Source organism: Thalia democratica, chromosome 9, assembly GCF_965202585.1.
Source record: "Thalia democratica chromosome 9, ktThaDemo2.hap1.1, whole genome shotgun sequence".
Lineage (NCBI taxonomy): Eukaryota > Metazoa > Chordata > Thaliacea > Salpida > Salpidae > Thalia > Thalia democratica.
Window position 1 is genome coordinate 8,402,328 of NC_139173.1, and position 21,656 is coordinate 8,423,983.

At 25.0% G+C, this 21,656-nt stretch overlaps 2 protein-coding genes across 3 annotated transcripts; one reads left to right on the forward strand and one right to left on the reverse strand.

The window, feature by feature from the left end:
* The first annotated feature begins 1,776 nt into the window (after positions 1-1,776).
* LOC145844737 (uncharacterized) lies at positions 1,777-8,206 on the forward strand. Its single transcript, XM_082952159.1, has 7 exons — positions 1,777-1,888; positions 2,473-2,612; positions 3,195-3,339; positions 3,847-3,956; positions 4,512-4,798; positions 7,742-7,787; positions 8,036-8,206. Exons 1-7 carry the CDS (start codon positions 1,777-1,779, stop codon positions 8,204-8,206), a joined length of 1,011 nt encoding a protein of 336 aa, XP_082808285.1.
* A 1,099-nt stretch (positions 8,207-9,305) lies between these two features.
* Positions 9,306-14,460, reverse strand: LOC145844233 (phospholipase ABHD3-like). 2 transcript variants are annotated; one of them, XM_082951605.1, is made up of 9 exons: positions 14,449-14,460; positions 13,456-13,628; positions 12,850-13,013; positions 12,322-12,541; positions 11,889-12,001; positions 11,474-11,647; positions 11,043-11,132; positions 10,405-10,532; positions 9,306-10,049 (listed from the first exon to the last, which is right to left on the reverse strand). In XM_082951605.1, exons 2-9 carry the CDS (start codon positions 13,546-13,548, stop codon positions 9,883-9,885), a joined length of 1,149 nt encoding a protein of 382 aa, XP_082807731.1. In that variant the 5' UTR covers positions 13,549-13,628; positions 14,449-14,460; the 3' UTR covers positions 9,306-9,882. The 2 variants fall into 2 exon arrangements, with proteins under 2 accessions (XP_082807731.1, XP_082807732.1); XM_082951606.1 differs by lacking the exon at positions 14,449-14,460 and having other exon boundaries at positions 13,456-13,636.
* Positions 14,461-21,656: the final 7,196 nt, after the last annotated feature.

A 21,656-nucleotide genomic window follows, 5' to 3' on the forward strand; every position in this document is an offset into this window, starting at 1 on the left:
ACTTATTTTTGGTTTATAGATACTGTAGAACACCTTTAATAGTTAAAAAAAAAACTCTTAAAGAAGTAAGGTTGCCATAAGCTATTATTTCTTAAATTCTGCAGATAAATGGCAGTTAACTCGTATTAAAGTGTTGTTGGAAATAATAGAACCTGTGAAAGCATATTCCAATGTCTAATGACTTTAAATACCAAGTCAAAGATTTTTAAGCTAAAAACTTTACGGCGCTAGGTTGGAAAATAATGCAAAAATAAATTTTAAAAGTCACTCTGGTAGTTTTGGTTGTTACTTTACTCTAAAATACATTTTAAAACAATTACTCTGCAATAAAATTCATTACACTTCAAAGTTACAAACATGCGACGATTGTTATATATTTTGTTATAACATAGAAAAATTATTATTCCACATTTTCATAAGTGATCCACATAATATACTTATATTTATTTATACCATTTATTAAAAGGTATGAATGAGTATCTATAAAAAAGCAGTCTGAAATTTTTTTTATTAGTTAAAAAACGAATAAACTAGTTTGCATCAAATTTTTTTTTTAATAATTAAATATAGAGGTTGGTAAAATAAGCAGCATGTTTTTGTAAGGTGTAATAATATTTTTACTTATGCAAATAAAAATGTTGTGGTAGCATTTTTGTAATAAACAAATTTTGCTAAGTCTTCATAAAGAAAATATGGCAAATAAAATGTTGGTTTTAAATTAAATACTTTTAAATATAAGTCATAAATTAAAACAAAAATTAGTTTTAAAGGGAAACAAAGTGTCAATGGTTTAGAAATTTATTTCATCAAACATGTTTTGTAATATCCAATCAAGTTCCTTTGCACACTAAATTAACAAAATTATTGCAGAAATGATGTTTTACGGCTAAAAAACAGTTGTCTTCTGAAAACTTTTAGTTTGTGGTAACAACTTAACTATTCTTTTTTAATATTACAACACATTGAAGAAATAATTTACTTTTTGTTGCATTTTTTTTCTAATCTTTGTGTGTCGCTAGTATACAAGTTGTGGAAAACCAAAGTAAATAAAAGTTGCATTGTCATAAATAAATCATACAATACTGCAAAAACTTAAATTGGCTTTTAACGTGAAACAAAATGTTTTGTAGATTTTATAAGAATTACTTTTTGGTATTATTGATAAGAAGTAATCGTAAGTAGATTAATAAAATTAAATAGTTGTTTTTTTCATTTTAATTAGTTTTTAATATACAAAAAATTTACATTTTCTATTGTATTCTATAAAATAGTTAAACGAAAAAGTTTATAAGATATAAAGATTCAAATATAGTTTAATTTAAGTATAGTAATAATTAAATAAGCTTGTTTTTTATTAAAAAAGCAAATTTGAAAAAATAAAATAATAGAAAATAAATAGTTTACTTGAGATAAATAAGGTTTAAATGTTTAAGTAAAACTATAAAACAAGTAAAATCGGACTAATACAAATAAAAAAAAAATATTTGTTCAATTCACGCACATATTTTTTAGCAAAATTTTTACAGTTTAAGAGCTTTAAATTTGATATCGCTTTAGATAATTTTTTGCATCAAAAAATTGAAATAAACTAATCAGATGTAATATAAATTATTATAAAGTTAAAGCTTCGACTTAATAATTGAGTTTAAGTAGCCTAGGCTTCGTACAACTACTGAACTATCTTAAGCTTAAATTTTTAGTTAAACACAGTATGATACGCTTTACAAAACATGCTTACTAAACTATTTTCAAACCCAACAGTAAAATAAACAGAACATGAAAGTAATATACGCGGGATATTCGAAATGTGGAACGAAAACAATGAACTCAGCGTTGAAAGAGCTCGGCTACAACGTTTACGACTTCATGGAGAACTATCAGTACCTCGGCTAGTTTACATACAATACATTGAGATAAAATGTTTTTATAGTAAAAATGTAGGGTGTTTCGTTTGGCAAACACTTGTTATTTTTTATAACTAACATAGTATACACGGAATAGAAAATATTGTATGCCCAATAGATTTCAAAGTGTGTAAATGTTTTATGAAAAAAATTAAATTAATGCTTAGTTGAGTACATTATAAAATTAAAATACTTATATTTTAAATTTCTAAAAAATTGTTTGAACCAGTTTTGAGTGTAAGAAATACTTGTTCTTTTATAACTAACTACATCTTAAATTCACAAAACATCGAGTTCAAATAAATACACTTATTTTGTATAAAAGTAGTTTTAAAGTAATAAAACTAAATTTTTTTAATGTATTTTTCATCAAAAACTGCAATTTCTTATACATAAGAAACTGTTTGTTTAATATTTTTTAAATAAGATGTTTCAGAAGACAAGATCAATGTGTTAATACCTAAAGGCAGACAAGATATATTATTGGGTAAAGTTTGTGAGATAAATAATATAATTTATAATAAAGTTTTAATTCGAAACGAAAAAAAAAATAATACAATTTGCTCAGGTGACGATTGGGATAAAATTTTCACCACTGGAGGGACAGTCGATAATTTCAGGAGAATGTTCGCTGACGTCGATGCCGTTACGGACGTTCCCGGATGTTTTTTCTGGGAAGAAATTCACCGCGCTTTCCCCGATGCAAAAGTCGTTATTTGATATTTCTAATCGTTGAGAATTTTCGTTTTGAGTAATAATTGACAAAAATAATTTACTACAATTTAATGAAAAACAAAAAAAAGAAAAAAGTTTTATACTGCTTATTACTTACGTACAATTACGTTTTGAGAGGTTGTACAAGACTTGGTGGTGTTTAATGTTAAAAAGGATGTTTGATTTTTTTTTACTGTTTAGATAACTTATTTTTATTTTGATAAATATGTACACTTATATTTCTGAATACCTTACTTATTCATACTACATTACGTACAGAAGCTTTTTAAAACGCTAATAAAGAAAAAACCAACTGTTAAACATTCCATTTTTAAAAAGTTGTTTAAAAATTGTGACATAAATGTATTGAAAGTTTGTTTTCATATTAAACACTTTTATTTATTTGCTTTAGCAAAACTTCTATCAGCGTTTTATAATTCAAGTTAATCTAATAAAATATTTTATTAGCTTTTATAAAATCTTTTAATTTTTTTGAAATATGTAAAATAGTTTACTTATTTTAGTTTTTTTAAACTTAAATTTTTTATTTAAAAAATTAAACAAATAAATCCATAGATAATTTGGAGCGAACGAGAATCGGAGGATATTTGGTGGAAAAGCTTCGAGAAACAAATTAAACAAAATGATTTGTTCATAATTAAATTAATAACTTATCTTTCCCCTAGCATGATTAGGATGGACAAATGGGCGGCAAAGTTGTGTTAGTTCGAAATATATCAACACAAAACTTCTTAACTGTTTTGAATTACTAAGTTATCACACTTTTTTTTCAAGTTTAAGAAAAATTCAGATTAATGTTTTTTAAAAGATTAAAAACAACACTTGTAGTTTAACTAAGTTTGTTTTAGTAAAACAAAGTTTAAAAATGTATAATAAGTATGTTTTAAAGTATAATACAACAGTTAAGCTATTTATTATTTCTTTAATAAGTTATCTAAACTTTCGTGTGATATAGATAGATACTGTTATTTTTTTAACTTTATTTTTTTCTATTTTTAGTAAAGTTCAAAGAACTTTAACTTATTTAGTAGTTTTAAGCTTAATTATTTTAGAATTAAATTATTTTTACTTAAAAAAGATTTAAAAACACCATATCAATGTTATAAATCGAAAAAACTAATTATTTTTTTTGTGAAAGTAATAATAGTTTTTAAGAAAAGACTTTACAACTATTTTCTGTACGTATTCAGTTATAAATTGTTAACAGGTCAAATTGCGTTTGGATTTGAACTGAAGAAATATTTATTCAATGAATGTAGTTATAATGAGATGATGGCAAGAAAGTGTTACCGGATGCACAATTCTTATGTTAAAAATGTGAGTTTATTTAATTTTTTTGTAGAACCGTTATACCTGGTATAAATTTAAACAACTATTTAGTTGTTAAAATATTAAATAACAGCTTCATTGGACTCTAAATGGTTATGATATCATAAATTAGCTATTTGTTAATTCAAATTTGAAGTTAATTAAACTATTTAAGTTTAAGTATATTTGATAAAAGACTAAAATTTTTAAAACGTTTAAAAAAAGCTGAATGTTTTTTTAAGCTTTTAATTAGCATAATTATGTTAGAATGTTAAGTTATAAAATAAAAGATTATCCAATCAACAAATTGCTCTTTAACTGTTGTTGATGGCTGGCTATTTATTTAAAAACTAAATTTTACTTTAAAATTTTTAATTTATAACAAAATATTTATTATTAACAAACTGTAAAAAATGTTTAAAGTTTAAATAAAATGAATTTTTAAAACTTCTTTATTTATTTTCAATAGAAAACCCCAAGTCGTTTAAAACATATCTATCTAAAAAAATTCAAGATCATCTTAGATTATAAAATGTTTTTTTTTACTTTTAATATTTTTCATAGAACGCACCGAAAGACAAACTTCACGTTGTCGACTTCAAAAACGGCTGGGGTCCGCTGTGCGAGTTTCTTGGGGTCCCCGTGCCCGACAAGCCCTTTCCCCACCGCAACAAGGGGGCGAGCATCACCAAGGAAATACTTGAAACCGACCCCCTGGTCATCAGGATGCAGTGGGAAATGAAACTCTCTGCTGCCACCATTGTTTTGGTGGCGGGTTTTTGCGGTTACAAGTTGGCGACTAGGTCTGGCGGTTTTAGTTTTGGCGACTCGGTGGCGAGTTTCGTTAACAAGTTAAAATAAACAAAAGCTTTCTATATTAAAAAATTCTTAAAGTTTTTTTCTTGTTGTTTTATGTGAACACTTTTTAACTTATCAATAAATTTTAGAACAGTATTTAATAGACACACAACAGGTTTAATCTTTATTTAAGCTTTTCTGAAATAATTCTAATATATTATATTTTTGTATATATAATATATTAATATTTGTAATCATATTGTTTTAGAGTATTATGCTTTACGTTGATCACTTCTTATAAAAATGTACTAAGAAGTTTCATAATATTTAAAAAAACATGTCTAACTTGTTTTGGAATAAGTAAACAATTTTTTATTTACTGATCTGACATATGTTAAACGAGTTAACACACTTCAACGGAGCTCAACTGTTATTTCATATTTTACAAAGTCAGCTCTTAATCCTAATCTAAAGGTTATAATTTCATTTCAAACTTCAAAACTTTTCAATAAGTTTAATATTTTTCAATCCTTATTAATTATTTGTCAGTAAAGTTTTATTAAATACTTTTAATTTTCTTAGTTCAATTCAATATATTTCTGTAACCATCTTGTATTAGAGCAGATGATGGAAGCTGTTCGTACGTCGCGGACCAGTATTTATTAGAATAAAATATTCACTGGACGATCTGAATTAAAAATAGTTTTTTGCGGGGTGCAGCTATTTCAAATAATTGTAGTAATGAAAAAAACTATTTTAAACAAGAATTTGTTGTTAACTTATCGATAATAAAGCACTATTGTTTAATTAATATTACATAAACACAATAAATTATGTTTTTGCAACAGAAACTTTATTTACTCTGTTTAAAATGTGTGTTTTTAACTGACAAGTACAAAGCAGGTCGCAGTTTGTCCCTACACTAGAGGGTAAGCTTTAAAGTATGGTTTTTGACATCAACCAGTAAGAATGCCAAACCACTTTTTTCTTATATTTATAATGTATGTATGTGTCACATTATTTGTTTACGGAAATTTAAAATTAAAACAAATCTAAACCACTAAATTTAGACTGTAAACAAAATAGCGAAATGTAGTATTAACGTATGCTAAGATCAAAAATATTTTTTTATAAGTTCAAACAAAAAATTTTGATAGAATGAAAACTTAACATTGCCGAGTAGAAAGTTCCACTATTACCACTACCACTACTACTATTACTACTATCGTAAAATGCGTCACCATATAGTTTATTCCCCGTAACCCTTAATTAAACGTTACTAGTTTTACCTATGCAATCAAATTTTAAACCTAAAACGTTCTAGATTCCTAGTTACAGACTTACGTAAAAGGCTCTCTAGTTTACTTTTATTTTCCACTACCAACTTTTCCGAGTAGACTCCGGTCTTTTCTATATATAAGCCTTTTTCTGGCTTTTCCAGTACGTTTTTAAAAACTATATTTGCAAATTATTACGTAGCTTATAAAACAAAAATATTTTACTCTCAAGCATTAATTGGAAGCAGTTTTGACAAGCTTAAAGTCCAATAACATAACTATTAATTAACTAGAAACAAAAAAACCTTGTTTACTTTAAAATTTCTTTCCCGATAATACTTGTTTTTCGTCGGAACAAAGTTTGGTAACCAGTTCTTGTATTAAGTATGAAGTATTTTTCAAATATACCAAAATATACAATGAGGATAGGTTAAATATTTTTCTATTTTCTCTTATTTGTACAACCACATAAAAGTAAACAAGCGAAATGAGGATACGGTTTAATATTTTTTAGTTTTTCTTTTTTTTACAACTACATAACATTATTAGTTGTTATAGGAAATCGCCTCAAAAAGCAAACAAGTGAAATGTATTTCAGTTACGAGATAATAAGGTATTTAGCCTACAGACGTACCCTTTAAATATATATTTAATCAGCACAGGTTTGATATACATTGCAGAAACCTTTGTTAAAGATCTCAATAGAAACATAAATAGTTATACTGATTTTAAAAAAACCTACATGTATCTAAAAAGATTTATTTTTACTCAATTCATAATTTTGGACGTTTGGTTGTAACCACATATGAAAAAAAAATCCCCAGTATTGGGAATGAATAAAAATTTCATGTTAATTCATAAAATGAAATAAATGAAATGTTATTCAATGTTTATTTATTTTGTATTTTTTCGTTTAAACTTTTATTTTCATTCTCTTTTAAGATTAAAGTTTAAAATTAAATGACGTAAATGTTATTGATTTTATAAATGCCTTGAAAGTTGTAGTTAAAGCCTGATTATTTTTTTTTGTTTTAACTTTTATTTTATGTAAGTAGAATTTTTATTGTTAGAACCAACGTTTTGATGAGCCGTTTATTATTATTAAGTCTTGAAACTGTATATTCAAAAACAGAAACTATAAAAAAAGAAAAGAAAGCAAAGGTGTTAAAAATTAAAACTAATTGTACTTATCAAACTTTGTTATTTAAATCTTTAAAAGCAATCATTTACAGTAAGTAGTACAAGAAACTACTTGAACTTGATGAACTTCATTTGTTAGTCAATATACTTGAAAATGCTTTATTTTAAATGAAAGCAACTTAACTATTTGATATTTAATACACTTTGCCAAATGATAAACCGCAATACAATCAACTTTTAATACACTTTTACCTTTGTTACAAAACTTTTTATTAACCTTTTGTGGTACGTTGAAAGAACAAAAACAACTTAAAAACAAAAACATTTAATCATTTAAAAGAAAGAAAAACTACCTTTTAATCTTTTTCTTTCTTATTTAATAAGATAACATATGAAAGGAAATTAAATGGAATAAAAGAGCTGAGGTCAGTATAAAAGAACAACTAACATAGTTGAATGTTGAAAAGTAGTTGTCATGCGTGTAAGATTGAGCAGTATTATTTACATTTTGTTGTTTGTTATTGTTATGTTCAATACTGCATTCTCAATAAAATGTAATTACTGCAACGGTCTGTACAGTCGCTCCAACACTTGCGAGACGCACTCAGTAAAAGAATGCAAGCAGGTGAGATGTTTTTCTTAAATAGCTATATATAAAATTACTATAACTATATAAAATCATTTTTGTTTTGCATCGTTATAATAAATGAGAATTTTTCGAACGACAGATGAAAAAGGCCTTAAAAGGATAAAACTTTTTATAAATCTTAAATTTTTACAAAACAATTATAATTTAAATAACACAAAGTTAAACAACACGGTAACTTTTCACTTGATTATCAACAGCACAAAAATGTTAAAGTATTTTCACAGGACTTTTGTGTGAGTATCGATACGGGGGCTTTCATGAGTTTGTTCTGCACGGGCAAGGAGTGCAACATAAGGGAGTGCGGAACTCCTGTGTGGTGCAACGAGGAAAGTACTTACTGGTACTGGGGAAGCTGGATCAAGTGCTGCAAGGGAAACTTGTGTAATAAAATATAATCATTAAATATCTATATATTTAGTTTGTTTAAAAAAATAGTTATAGTGTTATTATAAGTATTTTCCATTTTTATTATGAGCGATTAAAATTTTTGAAACAACTGCAGCTTACAAGTTTTAAAATTAAGCACGTCTTATTTCTTTGCTTGTAATTTAATATATACTTTTAACAAAACAACTTAAAGGTAATATATTGACTTTTAAAATAGACTTAATTAGCTAATTTTTCTAATTTGATGTAGTAGTTTTAAAATTTTTAGTATTCAAACTGTAATAAAAAGAGCTTTGCAATAGCTTTTGACTTTTGGAACTCAATTAAAAATAAAAAGCGAAGTTTTTTTAGGGTTTGCTTTTTTAAACAGCTAAATAAACACATTAAATCTAATGTTATTTTGTTAAAGTTGCAATGTTCAAACGTAAAGTTTTAAAACAAGCATATACTCTAAAAAATATGTCGGTGTTTTGTTTCAACAGCTAATACATAATATTTCTACTAGTTTGAACAAAATACAAAAAAAAAAAACAACTACATACTGCTAGTTTTATCGTTTTATTTGATTATGATTTTAGTAAAAGGTTTCTAAGTTGAACAAAATATTAAAAAGTCTTTTTCAGAAAGTTTTAATTTATGTCATCACTAAAATTATATTGGAAAACCAAAAATGTTAGCTGTTTTAATTAACTTGTTTATTAACTGCTATAAATTATATCAATAAAAAAGTTTAAAAAAGGTCTTAGGCAGAGTCTTTTAAACATTTTCTAAAAAATACTGAAAACGTTTTGAAAAATTAACAAAAGATATTTAAAAGAGGTCGATTACAACAGAAAATAAACAAAAATACAAATAAGTTGTTGTATTTCTGATACCGTAATTATTGTATGGTTGATAAGTAAAAAAGACCAACAATCGCATGAAAAAAATAAAAACGTTTAGAAATTTGTTTAGTTTTGTGTGACAAACTTAAAAGTTATATAATGAAAAGAACCGTTATTATAATTATTCACTTTCTACTATTAAACTGTTGATATAAAGCTTAGGCTCAAAAAGAAAAAAAACTTAAACACTTACAGTATCTAATTTGTTTGTTTTACAATTATATGAAAAAACTTTGTAGCGTTGTAAAATAGTGAAAACATAGTATACCATAAAACAAAAAAATTCTTTCACTTAAACTACACGTCTTTGTTTCAGAACAAAATGTAAAGCGAACAAGTTACAACAAATAAAATTTGATCAAAATATTTCAAATCTGTCAGCAATTAGTTGTAGAAAAAAAAGTGAATGAGTAATATATCATCAAAAAAGAAAAGTTTTTTTTTTGTAAATCAAGTCACAGTTTTGTTATATCACAAATTTCAAACGATTAATTTAAAACAATAAACATTTTGTTCAAAATATTTCTTGTAATCAATTACTTTTCAATCAACTAGGTGGCAATCGAGAGATTGTAGATAAAAACTGAGTAAAACTTAAGCCCAGCAGTATAACAAAATAAAGCTTATAATCATTCAAATTGTTTGCTTTAAAACTCATGTATAAAATTTCAAGAGTGTAACGATGTAAAACAGTGAAAAATTATACACTATTAAAACATTTTTTGGTATCCTAAATTACATTTTTGTCATATCACAACAAATACAAGCGATTCCATCTAAAACTTCATAATCTTTCAACTTCAATCAACTAGGTGGCGGTCAAGAGCTCGGAGGTAATCCTTCAACACGCGCAGGTGGTGGGGACATTCGAAGGGGTTCGTACCGGTCAGAAACGCGCAATGGCCCCCTCCAGTGGTGACAGTCATCGCTATGTTCTCGTTACGCTCGAACGCAGAATACGGGTGACCTTTAACAAAATTTTATAAACATTTAATTTATTTCACTAAACAGTTGTTGAGTTAAATGTCTGCAAGTACCTCATGATGAAATTTTTTAAACTTTCAAAATGAACAATCCATAAGCTTAAGTAAGCATAAAAAGTTATTTTAATTTTCTAAAAACATTAGTTATATTTAAAACATTTAAGTTGTTTTATAGAGTTATCAGAGCATTGAAAGAAAACTTAATTTACTGAGACAAAACAACTTATTTCTTAGAAAAGTTCAAAAAACAATCAAAAAAAAGTTTTACAAGTGTTTCAGTCTAAACTTTTAAAACTTTAAACTTTCAATGTTATCAGAATCACAAACAAAACTAATTACCATGCACGGGGGCAATATCATCATCGTTAGCACTGAAGTACAGGGTCGGTGTTTTTATTTGCATCAATTTTTCCTCCGTCAACGTTGCATCTTTGTAATAATCGTTCACTGTCTCATAATTATTCGTCCTGTAAATGTTTGTATTTCAGTATTATTATCTAAACTAGTGGTCTTAAACCTTTTCTAAAGATGTGCACAGTAAATAATTAATTCATTGGATACCAGATTATAAAATCTGTAAAATTATAATAAAACACACATTTTTTTAATGTTTTGAACGTCTTAAAATGCAAATAAGGTTTAAAGAAATGTTTTTTTATATTTAGATTTTTATAATAGAAGTCAAACCAAACATGTTTAAACAAATATCTTTTTTATCTAATTATTTTTTTTGCATAGAAAAAACGTTATATGCACAGGTACAACTGAAAACAAATGGTTAGAAGTTGATATTGTCTTAAAAATTTCAAATGCTAGTTGCTTATATAAATAGTATTTCTTATCTGCTAAACTAGATGTACAAAGTAATACACAAGCTAGCTATACAAATCAGCTTTTAATTTTTTTTCTGCTTAAAGTTAGCAAGAAACAGTGTTGTTAAAGATTTATATAACAGTATTTAAACTAAATTAACTAACTTTATTGTAAAGTTTAAATCGAAGCTTTTGATATTTGTTGATTTTAACACATCTTTTTCATTCACCAAATCCTCAAAAACATCTTTTGATCTACAAATTGTGTAAATGCTAACAAATGAAAATAATAACTTAAATCTAAATTTAATTTAGTTACGACATTATGGAAATAAATACATTTTAGAATAAAAAGAAAGGGTAATAGCTCAATAAATCTAAATATTGTAACCATCAAATTAATAAAACACTAGCTAATACTTATCTCTTTTAATTCAAAATTAATATCAGACAATAAAAAGAAGTTTTTTTATGAAACTTCGAAAAAAATATTGTTTTGAAAAATTATAATTATTCAAAATTATATTTAACTTAAATCGTCTCAAACATGAAATAAAATACAACTGCAAACCTAAACCAAAAAAATAGTTTTAAACCTGAAATAATACTGTTTCAAAGCTGAGGTTAGGTACTTGTCGAATAGTAATTTGTTCATCCACGCATCCAGGGATTTCGAACTTTCCACGGCGTTAATCGGAGATGAGCAGATGAAAGCCGCATCGAACAAACTTTTTGAACCACTCCGCACCAGATAGTGCGACAACATGACCCTGTATGAAGGATTAATTTTCATGGGGGTTTTGTGAATATATTAATATACTGTAGCCCAACAACATACCTAACAACAAACTTAAATAGATTTTTTTGATTGCAAGTAAATCTAAATAAAGTTAAAAGTTATTACGTATAGCTTGTCGTAATAAAGTTTGTCTACAAAAAAGCGGTCTTCTATAGTTTTCGTTTTTAGAACATGTTACTATTTTATAAAGTATGTATTCGAAATCAGCTTACCCACCAAAGGAAAGACCGAATCCGTATATTTTAGCATTGGGGCATCTTTTTTTAACTATTTGTGTGGCGTGAATTATATCTGTTATATGGGTTCCACACCACGCTTTTGGGGTCTTAAAATGTTTTTATTATACATCAGATGTTTTATTATTAAAAATTGTACTTATTTAAGACGAACGCTGTTAAGAAAAATTTTTCTAATCATCAATAAAACATTTTGGTAGAAATTTGTTAATTACCTATACTTATAAAAAGTTATAGTAAAAAATGTGAATAAAATATTTTATATAAACTGTTTATGCATTAAAAAGAAAGTGTACCGAGAAAACTAATAACTAAAGACCACTTGAAATTACATTTTAGTAGATATTAAAATATAACACAACAACTTTGAAAAATCAAAAATAAACGGGCATAGTTATTTAAAACTAACAACAAGCGGGGTGTCGAGACCCCTGTTTATGATGACGACCACTTTGTACTCATTGCCATGGCAACGCGTCATTTCGGTAACCATGTTGTGGACCTGGTTGGTACTGCTGTCCGAGGTCATGCCTGGACAGTGAAAAATAACCTTTTTCACCAGCTCGTCCTCAACACTTCCGTACCACGCCAGTGTGTATTCGCCACCGTCCTCATTTCTCATTGTTTCTCTATTTTATGTAAAACATAAAGTTTATTAGGAAAATAACATATAATTTTCAAACACTTTTTGACTGCAAAATATAAACAAAAAAATCATATTTAATTTACTATACTAACAATTTTTGATATTTTGTACTTAATTTTTACTATTAACTTTTATTTTTGTTTGATATTTTATTAAAAACAGTATAATGAAAATAGTATAAACAAAACAAACAATTAAAGGCAAATGCAGTATTTTTTTACAAAAATTAGTTTGCTTTAATCTGAATAATTAAATTTTTTGTTTAAAGTTTTGTAAGATATAAAATTAAACCTGGTAAATTTTACTTGATTTGTTGGCATAAAGTTAAAGAAAATTGTTTGAAGTTTTCCGTTAGGTAAATAAAAAAGCGGCCAATACTTTTCTTTTATTGAAGGAACATGATCTTTCAAAAAATTACCAAACGATCCATTTTCTTTTGCGTACAGTTTTGGAACCTGGCGAAGGATTTTAAAAGTTAAGCTTTTTCACAACACTTAGTATTATTTATAAAGATTTACATTAAATATAGCATAGAATTTAAAAAATTTACAAAAATCCAAAATAAGATTATGTTTTTGAATATGAATTATGTGTTAACAAAATTAAAAAACGATCAAAGACATATTCAAATGTTAAAAAAGATAAATAGCAAAGCTTATACATCATATAAAATTCAAATTTTCGTAAAAGTTAGTGAATTAATATAAGCTTCAATTTTTTTTCACTATAAACTTTATGTTAAGCATAAAAAAAGAACATCAAACATAAAAAATAATTAAAGTATAGTTTACCTACAAGATTGAAAAATCATGAAGAACATGTTAAAATGCTACAATAATAAACTAAATAAGTTCTATTAATATATAAAACCAAACTTATTTGTGATAAAATACTAACTTTTCCATATTTTTTAATGTAGAGTGCAGTATAACCGGCTAATGCTCCTGAAATTGCCAAAGAAGATTTAAAAGTAGCAATTGTTGACAACATGAAACTTTTGATAGTAAGTAATATTTGTAACTGCTATCTCAAGTGCCACGCGGTTTTCAATAATCACGTGTTTTCAATTTCTAAATAAAAGTGTTTTCATCTGCTTATAATGGTATTTCAACAATGTTTTTAATATGAATAATAAACATTAATAATCTATGCTTACCATTTTGTTAAGATGTTTTACACAGTCTTAAAAGCCAATAGAATGCTTTATAAACACAAAGGTTTTGTTAATTAGTGCATAATTACTACATACAAGTTATGTACAAAGTCAAGTTCAGTTGTTTACCATTTGAAGTGCGGTTTAGTTTATAAGTGATTAGTGTAAAAAATTAGATATAAATTGAAAATTTATTAAAACTGTTTAAGTTTTAATTTTTAGGTATAACTTTTATTGCTTTTTTTAATTTTAATTGAATAGAAACTTTAATATGAGCTTCTCGCTTTTGAAAGCTTAAGTTTTTTTTGTACTTTTAAATATTAAAAACTACTTATAGCTTCAGAAAAAAGTATTAGTAAACAAATTACATATTAAATATTATCAAAATTTCAAATTACATACGTTTTAAATATGTAATCATGTACCATAATACTTTAAAGGTTTTATTCTGTAAATAGAACATATTGCTGTGATTAAAAAAAATTTTAAGTTATAGTGAATATATGTAACTAGTAAAACTTAAGTTAACTAATAAACTTTAAGAGTAAAAAAGATATTTTAAAGTTGAAATTATAAAATACAAAAAGCTACCTTTATTATTAAACCTAGTTCTTCAATAAAGTATAGAAACAAAAATAGTTTAACTTTTAAAAATTTAAAGGTCAATAGTATCACTCAAAACGAACTAAAACAATGTTTTTGAAATTTAAAATAAGTCTAAAAAACAAATAACAAACATAGCTTTTCCAACACAATCTAGGCAAAACGAAAAAAAAAACTTTATGTTCTTCTCAGTGTTATAATTAAACCAATAGCGTGTTTTTTTTTTCATTTAGTGTTTGACTAACTAAACAAACATTTATATAAAGTTGTTCGATGAGTAAATTAAAATCAAAAAGCTTGCTATTAGGATAGACTGATAAGTATAATTTTACTAAACTTCTTTGTTTTTTGTCGGTAGATTTTTTAACCAATATGATTTTAAACAACAACTTTCTATTTAATTTTATACAGATTTAATTATCAGATACTTAACTTAAACCTTAATCAATGATTAATTTTCAAATCAAAAGGTATAAAGAGTTATTTAAAGTACGACATTAGTGAAGCTACGAATTATTTTTTAACTTAAAGTAAACAGCTTTTAATGATGTGATTAAAACTTAATTCATTAAAATAAAGCAAGTATTTAACTGTATTTTAAAAAACTTATAAATAACAAAAAAATTATTTCTTAATTTTAGTTCTCATTAAACACAAGACGCTTTTCATGTAAATCAAAAAAAAAGTCACTAAATGATAAAAGGTTTAAAACGTAATCTCCTTACTATATTACTTACAAGTTAATTTATACTAGTTATATAAGTTGTTGTTTGTAAACGCAACATTCAGTACTACTCATAACTACTACTTGACTAGTGACGAGCAGTGTTTAACGATTAACATTAAGTTACGTGTTGAACAAAAGTAATTAACTTTGTAAAAGTGTAATTTTTTTTGCCTATTAAATTTTAGTTAATTAACTTATTTCTTTAATAGCTAAAATTATGTCATGCTTAAACCTTTAGCTTTTATTTAAATATTTAACCCCTAACCAAAATATATACAAAAATGTAAACTACAAGCATTTTATTGTGTGAAAACTTGAAAAAATAAATAATTCTCTTTAAACTAGGAGAACATGAATAAAAAATTGTATACTAGCACAACTAAATAAAAAATCTTAAACAACTTTGGTAAATAACTTGGTCAACTATTGTAGTTAAAAGTTAGTTATACATTTCATAAACACATAAGTCATATTAGTACGTACCAAGAAAATTTGAATAAAAGAGCACATCATGTACAATTTTTCGGGTGCACGACTATTCAAATTCGGACAATTCAAATTCCGACAATTCAAATTCTTAATAAAAGATTAAAACGATTGAAAATAAAAAAGTAATTTGTACCTGACTTAAATAAAAAATGCATATGTAAATCATATTAATATCTACAGACCATTTTTTAATTTTTGTAAAACATTAAATATTTATTGAGATATGGCTTATTTAAAGTAAAAAACATAATTATTTTTAGTAATTTTGAAATATCTTGAAAAGTATTTTAGATTTTGAAAAAAAGAAAAAAATTGCTTTAGATATCATTAAGATCTACATATGGATTTTTTAATTTTTTCAAATTTATATTACTTATTGAGATATAGTCCTTTTAATATTTTTTTAAGAATTTGAATTGTCGGAATTTGAGTTGTCCGAATTTGAATAGTCATGTAACCAATTTTTCTTGTTTAAAAAGTTTAAACTACACTTGTTGACTAAGCAAAATTTGTTGTTAAAATATTATTCAAAAAATTTATGTCAAAATTATTTTTAGTTTTTTGATAAAACTATAGCTTTAAACAATTTTAATTTCTAAATCAAGCAACTTTGCCATTATGTTGCTATTTAAAACATTAGAAAAACTAAGTAAAACAAAACTATGAATTTGATCAGCATAAAAACCTTTTCACTTCATTTTAGTAGAATAAAAATTCTTATAGTTTGTTTTGATTGTTGTTGAAATAGTGAAATAAATTTATAAATCAAAACTTTTTTATTTTTTTACTTTTTATAATTAAGCTTTAATGGGTTCTACGATTAAAAAAAGCACTAAATAACTTTTTAATTACAGTTTAGCTTTACAACCTTGTTATAAAAATTTTAAAAATTTTATAACTGTGTTTGTTTATCCTCAGATATAAGTTTATTATAATTAAGTCTTTAAACGAAACATTATAAGAAATAAAGTATACAAAGTTTTTTTTTATAAAATATTCAATTAATAATGTAGATTTTCAAGTTATAATAATCAGTCTTTACACTACTGATGTAAAAAAGTTGAAAAATATACTTTAAATAATACGTTGTTGTTAAAAAGTTAAATTAAAAAGAAATAAAAAATAAATTAGTAGGCAAACAAAATTATTGGTGAATCTTAGGTAAATGACTCGATGAGCGAGAAGTCATTTTTTACACGAGAGGTCCTTTAACCAGTTTTTATTGATCATTTAGTTTTTGTATTTAATTAAGTTATCATTAAACCATCAAGTTATTTGAAACCTTTAAAAAAGTTTTTTTTATCTACAACGGTTTATATCGAAACTAAATAACATTTTGTTGTTAAGAACAATATTTATATTACTTATCAAAAAATAAAAATGTTTATATAACTTATAATTTCACTTCAGTCTGCTATCGTCACGTATTCTCATTTTTATTTTGTTATAACATGAAATAATAGATTTTGAAATTAGATGAGCTACCGACTTGATCATTAAACTTCAGTTATTTTTCATCGTTAACCAAAGATTTTGTACCAACTAAAAAAGTAAGACTATATAATAAAACACAGATTTTTTTTTACTTAATGTTTAAACGTTTGTTTTTAATGGTGTATTGTTATAGCTGTACGCATTTTATCAACAAAAGTTTCTTCTTCAAATTTTTTAAAACCATTTAAAATTTTTTCAGTAATAGTAGCACTTACAACTGTAAAAATATTTATAAACCCAGAATTAAGTTTATCAGTAATTTATTAGCTTTACGGACTGTATTAGACAAGGGGTTAGCAAATTGGGGCACAAGAAAAAATTTCAATTAAAATCAAACTTGTGCATAACAACCATCATTGTAAACTTTATTAAAATTTTTAAACTTAAAACTTTAAATTGACTTAGAGTAAACAGAAGTGTTTATTTACAATTATTAATTCTATCAATTTTAACTACAATTGTGTTTTCATCATACACTTTTAACCAAAAATTTAAAATTTAAAGCAAATTAGCTTTAAATAAATCTGAAAACTAACTTGTAAAAGGCGGCCAACTTTTGTACTATAGTCTATGAGAATATTGTGTAGGTACTAAATAAAAATATTAACTTATTTTTTCTAAAAATCTAAGTCAGTTTGGTCTTAAAAAATCAACTATAAAACTTTATTAGTTTTAAATATTTAACCTAGTTAAAACTTTTGTTTGCAAATATTTTTTAAAATACGAAAAAAATCAACTTACTGTTTTCGACATAACCAAACTTAGTACTATTTCTTACAATTACACCATCAGTGTATACAAATTAAACTTGATTTAATCCAGTTTAGTTCTTATTGGTATTATTATTTTAATCTTTTCTGAAAATAATTAAACTTTAATACCTACTTCCTTGCTTAAACAGTATTAATGTAAACAATTGAATTTAAATTGATAAAAAATAAAATTGTATTTCAAGTTATTTATAATTCAACTTAGATATGTTTGCTTAGAATTAAAGTACTAATTAGGATCCGGCCGGATCTGGATCTTAATCCTAAAAGTTTTAATATTTGTGTACTGTTAATAAACAACAAATTTGTAAAAAATAAATATTGTTATACCACGTCCACTAGTTTAGTAAAAAATATGTAATCGTAGGTCTTATAAAAAAAGAAACAAAATAATATTTCTAAACTGTATTCTTTTGAACACTAACAAAAAAATAAAACATCGTACAGTCAAGGCAAAAGTATTTTTTTTATACGAAATCTCATTTAAAACCTTATGATATGATTACAAGCTATTTATACAATTAAAGTTAAATTTTGTACCTTAAATGGTGTAATAGAAAAGAAAATTAAATGTTAAAATGCTTAAAAAATTTTTTTTTTGATAAGCTTTGATTAAAATTTTATACACAACAGTTTTAACTAAAGAATTAGGATTATTTTCTTTAGTAACTGTTTTGATATTCAAAGAAAAGTAAATTTTTAAGATATTTTCTCACACTCACGCTATTAAACTACAAAGAAACCTTTTCAAGCTTTTTATAGACTTAATGAAGAAATACAAGTTATTCGCCAGTCTTTGGAAGGAATTGGCTATGTTTTTGCTCGTACAAGTTACTAGCTTTAGAAAACAATCTTCCAGAATAAATAGAAGATGGAGAGGCCAAAAAATACTTCTTTGCGAACTTAGGAAGATGTGGGTATCTTTTTTTGTTTTATTTCCATCAAGATAAGACTTCAGTTTTTTAATCTGTTCCTAGTAAATTCTCCTTATTAAAAAAAAAATAATTATATCTCAATCTCTTGATCAACTAAATCTTGTTGCTCGTTTTCCTGAGCGGCTGTACTTGTTTCAAACGTGGACTAGAACTATGAAAAGTTTTCGGGAATATCATTTTTAAGTAGTTGAGCTTTAGGATTATTAGGCAATACTAGAGGAACTTGACCACTTTGACCAGTCTCACGACAACTATGCTTTTTTCTTCTAATTTCAATAGCCTTTCAACCTCCTGTTTGAGATTAGGAAGGAGAAGGTAAAGTCGATAGTATTAATATAGATATACTTTAGTTTTTCAATTTGACGGAGCTTTAGAAAGTGTTTTTTTTTTAAACTATTTAAACAAAATACCTGAAAAAATATTTTTGAACAATATTTAAAGTTTACAGAATTGTGTAAATATTATTTAAAACTTAAATAACTACAAAATCAATTCGTAAATCTACAAAATTTGAAATACAAATCCTTATGTGTCCCCTTACATGAGGATTTATTAATAATAACTGTAGTATTAGCATCTTTTTAAATATAGCTTGTAACATTTAGTTTTTTCTATTGTTACTTGTTTCGTAATTTAGGAAAATTATAGCAAAAATATGTTTTTTTAATTTATTACTTATAAAAGCACAATCTATAATTGTTTTTTTATTGTTATGACCATATTTTAAAATAAATATCGTGTTTATATTTTTACAAATAGCAAAAACTATATTAATGCTACACCAAATATTGCATATAACTTAAAATTATTTTATATGCTCGCAAAACTGCAACCCGCAAAGCAAAAAACCGTTTTTTCAATGAAAATTAAATTTTTTTGAGATTAATTTGATAAAAGTTTTTGTGGTAAAACCTTTTAATTAGAAGCTTAACTTAACAGCTAGTAAATACTTGTGCATTTTTGTTAGATACTTTATTTTAGTTTATAATAATATATTTTTAACGATTACTAAAATTGTTTAAATAAACTACAGTTTTAGAAACACTTTTTTTCATATAGTGCTGCCCATAAGCAACTTTTTCTGAGAAAGTGGCACATAGCTGCTAAAAGTAGACCAATAAGCAAAACATTTAAAAAGTAAAAACAAGGGCAAAAAAAGCAAATATTTATTTTAAGGATTGCTAGCTTATTACGTTACTTTTAAAAGGCTGTCGACCCCTGATCTCTAATAGTGATTGGAGTGTTGAATGTTTATTTTTTAAAAAGAGAGCCGTTTACAAGCTTTTTTTTTTGTACTCAGTCAAGTGCTTAATAGTCAATGTACTTGGTTTTACAATAAAATATAAGATTGAATATTGAACTGCTTGTTGAACAAAAAAAAAAACAAGCATTAAAAAATGATGGTTCAAAGACATGGTGTACAAAAAACCATTCGGTTATCGAGTCGTACACCACACATAAAATTTGATATCTTGTCAAGGACATCATCATTTTTGTTTTTATTTTTTCATTAATGTTTTAAAGTTAGCTCGAAGTAGAATGTTACAAGTAAATGGTGTGCAGCTCGATGACCGAAATATCTTTCTCCACACCCCTCCATTGACCATTGAGATCTTAATTGGCTAAGGTTTTTTCTGGCTAAGATTCAAAAAAAGACTGAAAACGTTCTGCTTGAATAACTTCATCGCGGCTAATGTTGGCTAAAGTAAAAACTGGCTAATGTTGGCTAAAGTAAAAACTTGGCTAAGATTTTTTTCTGGCTAAGATTCAAAAAAATTAATAAAAAGCTAAAGTAACAATAAAAAGGCTTACAAACTGATGAAAAAATAAAAGCAAAAAACATAAATAAAAAAACTCAGTTTTAACTAATTTAAAACTCGAACTAAAAAAATTAAATCATAACAATTTAAAAAAAATCTAAACAAAAAAACTTAAGTTTTTAAACCTTATTAAATATAAATACTGTTGATGGTTATTATTTATTAAACTAAAAAAAGCTTTGAGAAAAGTCATATCACTATTGACGATTTTAAAAATAGTAATAATAAAAGTAAAGTATTTTACGAAGTACCTTTTATACATTAAATATCTATTATTAAAACTTCGCGAGTAATTGTTTTAAGAACCTTGTATATTAGGCAATCGAGTCATACACTATTGATGAATTTGAAAATAGTATTAAAAAAAGTAAAGTACTTTACAAAGTACCTCTTATACATGAAAAATCTAATATTAAAACTTCGCGATATCTGTAAAAGTATATGTTTTAGAGCATAAAACTGTTCTTGCATGTAGAGTTTAAAAAGTAAGAACTTTATACAAATTACTATTTTAAGATAATAGAGTTTTTTTTTTCTAAATTTTAAGAGGTTAATTATATCAAAGTAAAAATAATTTGTTTCCATACGCCATTTTTTATAAATTAAGCTAAATATACTTGTATCCTTTGTTTGATATAAACGTTTATTACCTAACTTTTATAAGTTAAGATTTTAAATCTCTTTATATCTTGTATAAGTGAACACATAATTTAGTTTCTAAACAACTTAACAACTATTTTAAGTAAACATTAAAACTTTTGAAAAAATATATATAACTGTTACATAAATTTAAATTACATTATTTAATCAGTACAGCCGTTGACATCCTTAAATTTAAATTCGACGAATTTAATTAAAATTTAATCGCGGGCATATTTTATTTAAAGTATTTTAAAACATTTATAAAGCGATTTTGTAAAATATGTTATTAAAATTACTTTTCTTACACGAATAATCTGCGTTTAAAACTTAGTGCTGTATTAAAAAGAATTTGTTAAAGAACTAAACACTGTCCTTGCCATTATCATATCTTCCACAGTTATACTTGAAATCTTGTTAAACTATGTAAAATCGTTCTTAAATGTTACCTAACTTTACCAAAGAAAC

Excerpts from the sequence above, each read along its gene's own strand:
- LOC145844737 (XM_082952159.1), top strand. The coding sequence starts at position 1,777 with ATGAAAGTAATATACGCGGGATATTCGAAATGTGGAACGAAAACAATG. Across the intron at positions 4,799-7,741 it reads GTGGCGAGTTTCGTTAACAA|TCGCTCCAACACTTGCGAGA; the intron begins GTTAAAATAAAC and ends CGGTCTGTACAG. Across the intron at positions 7,788-8,035 it reads CAGTAAAAGAATGCAAGCAG|GACTTTTGTGTGAGTATCGA; the intron begins GTGAGATGTTTT and ends GTATTTTCACAG.
- LOC145844233 (XM_082951605.1), bottom strand. The coding sequence starts at position 13,548 with ATGTTGTCAACAATTGCTACTTTTAAATCTTCTTTGGCAATTTCAGGA. Across the intron at positions 11,133-11,473 it reads TTGAAACAGTATTATTTCAG|ATCAAAAGATGTTTTTGAGG; the intron begins GTTTAAAACTAT and ends CACAATTTGTAG. Across the intron at positions 10,533-11,042 it reads GATTTAAACTTTACAATAAA|GACGAATAATTATGAGACAG; the intron begins GTTAGTTAATTT and ends AAACATTTACAG.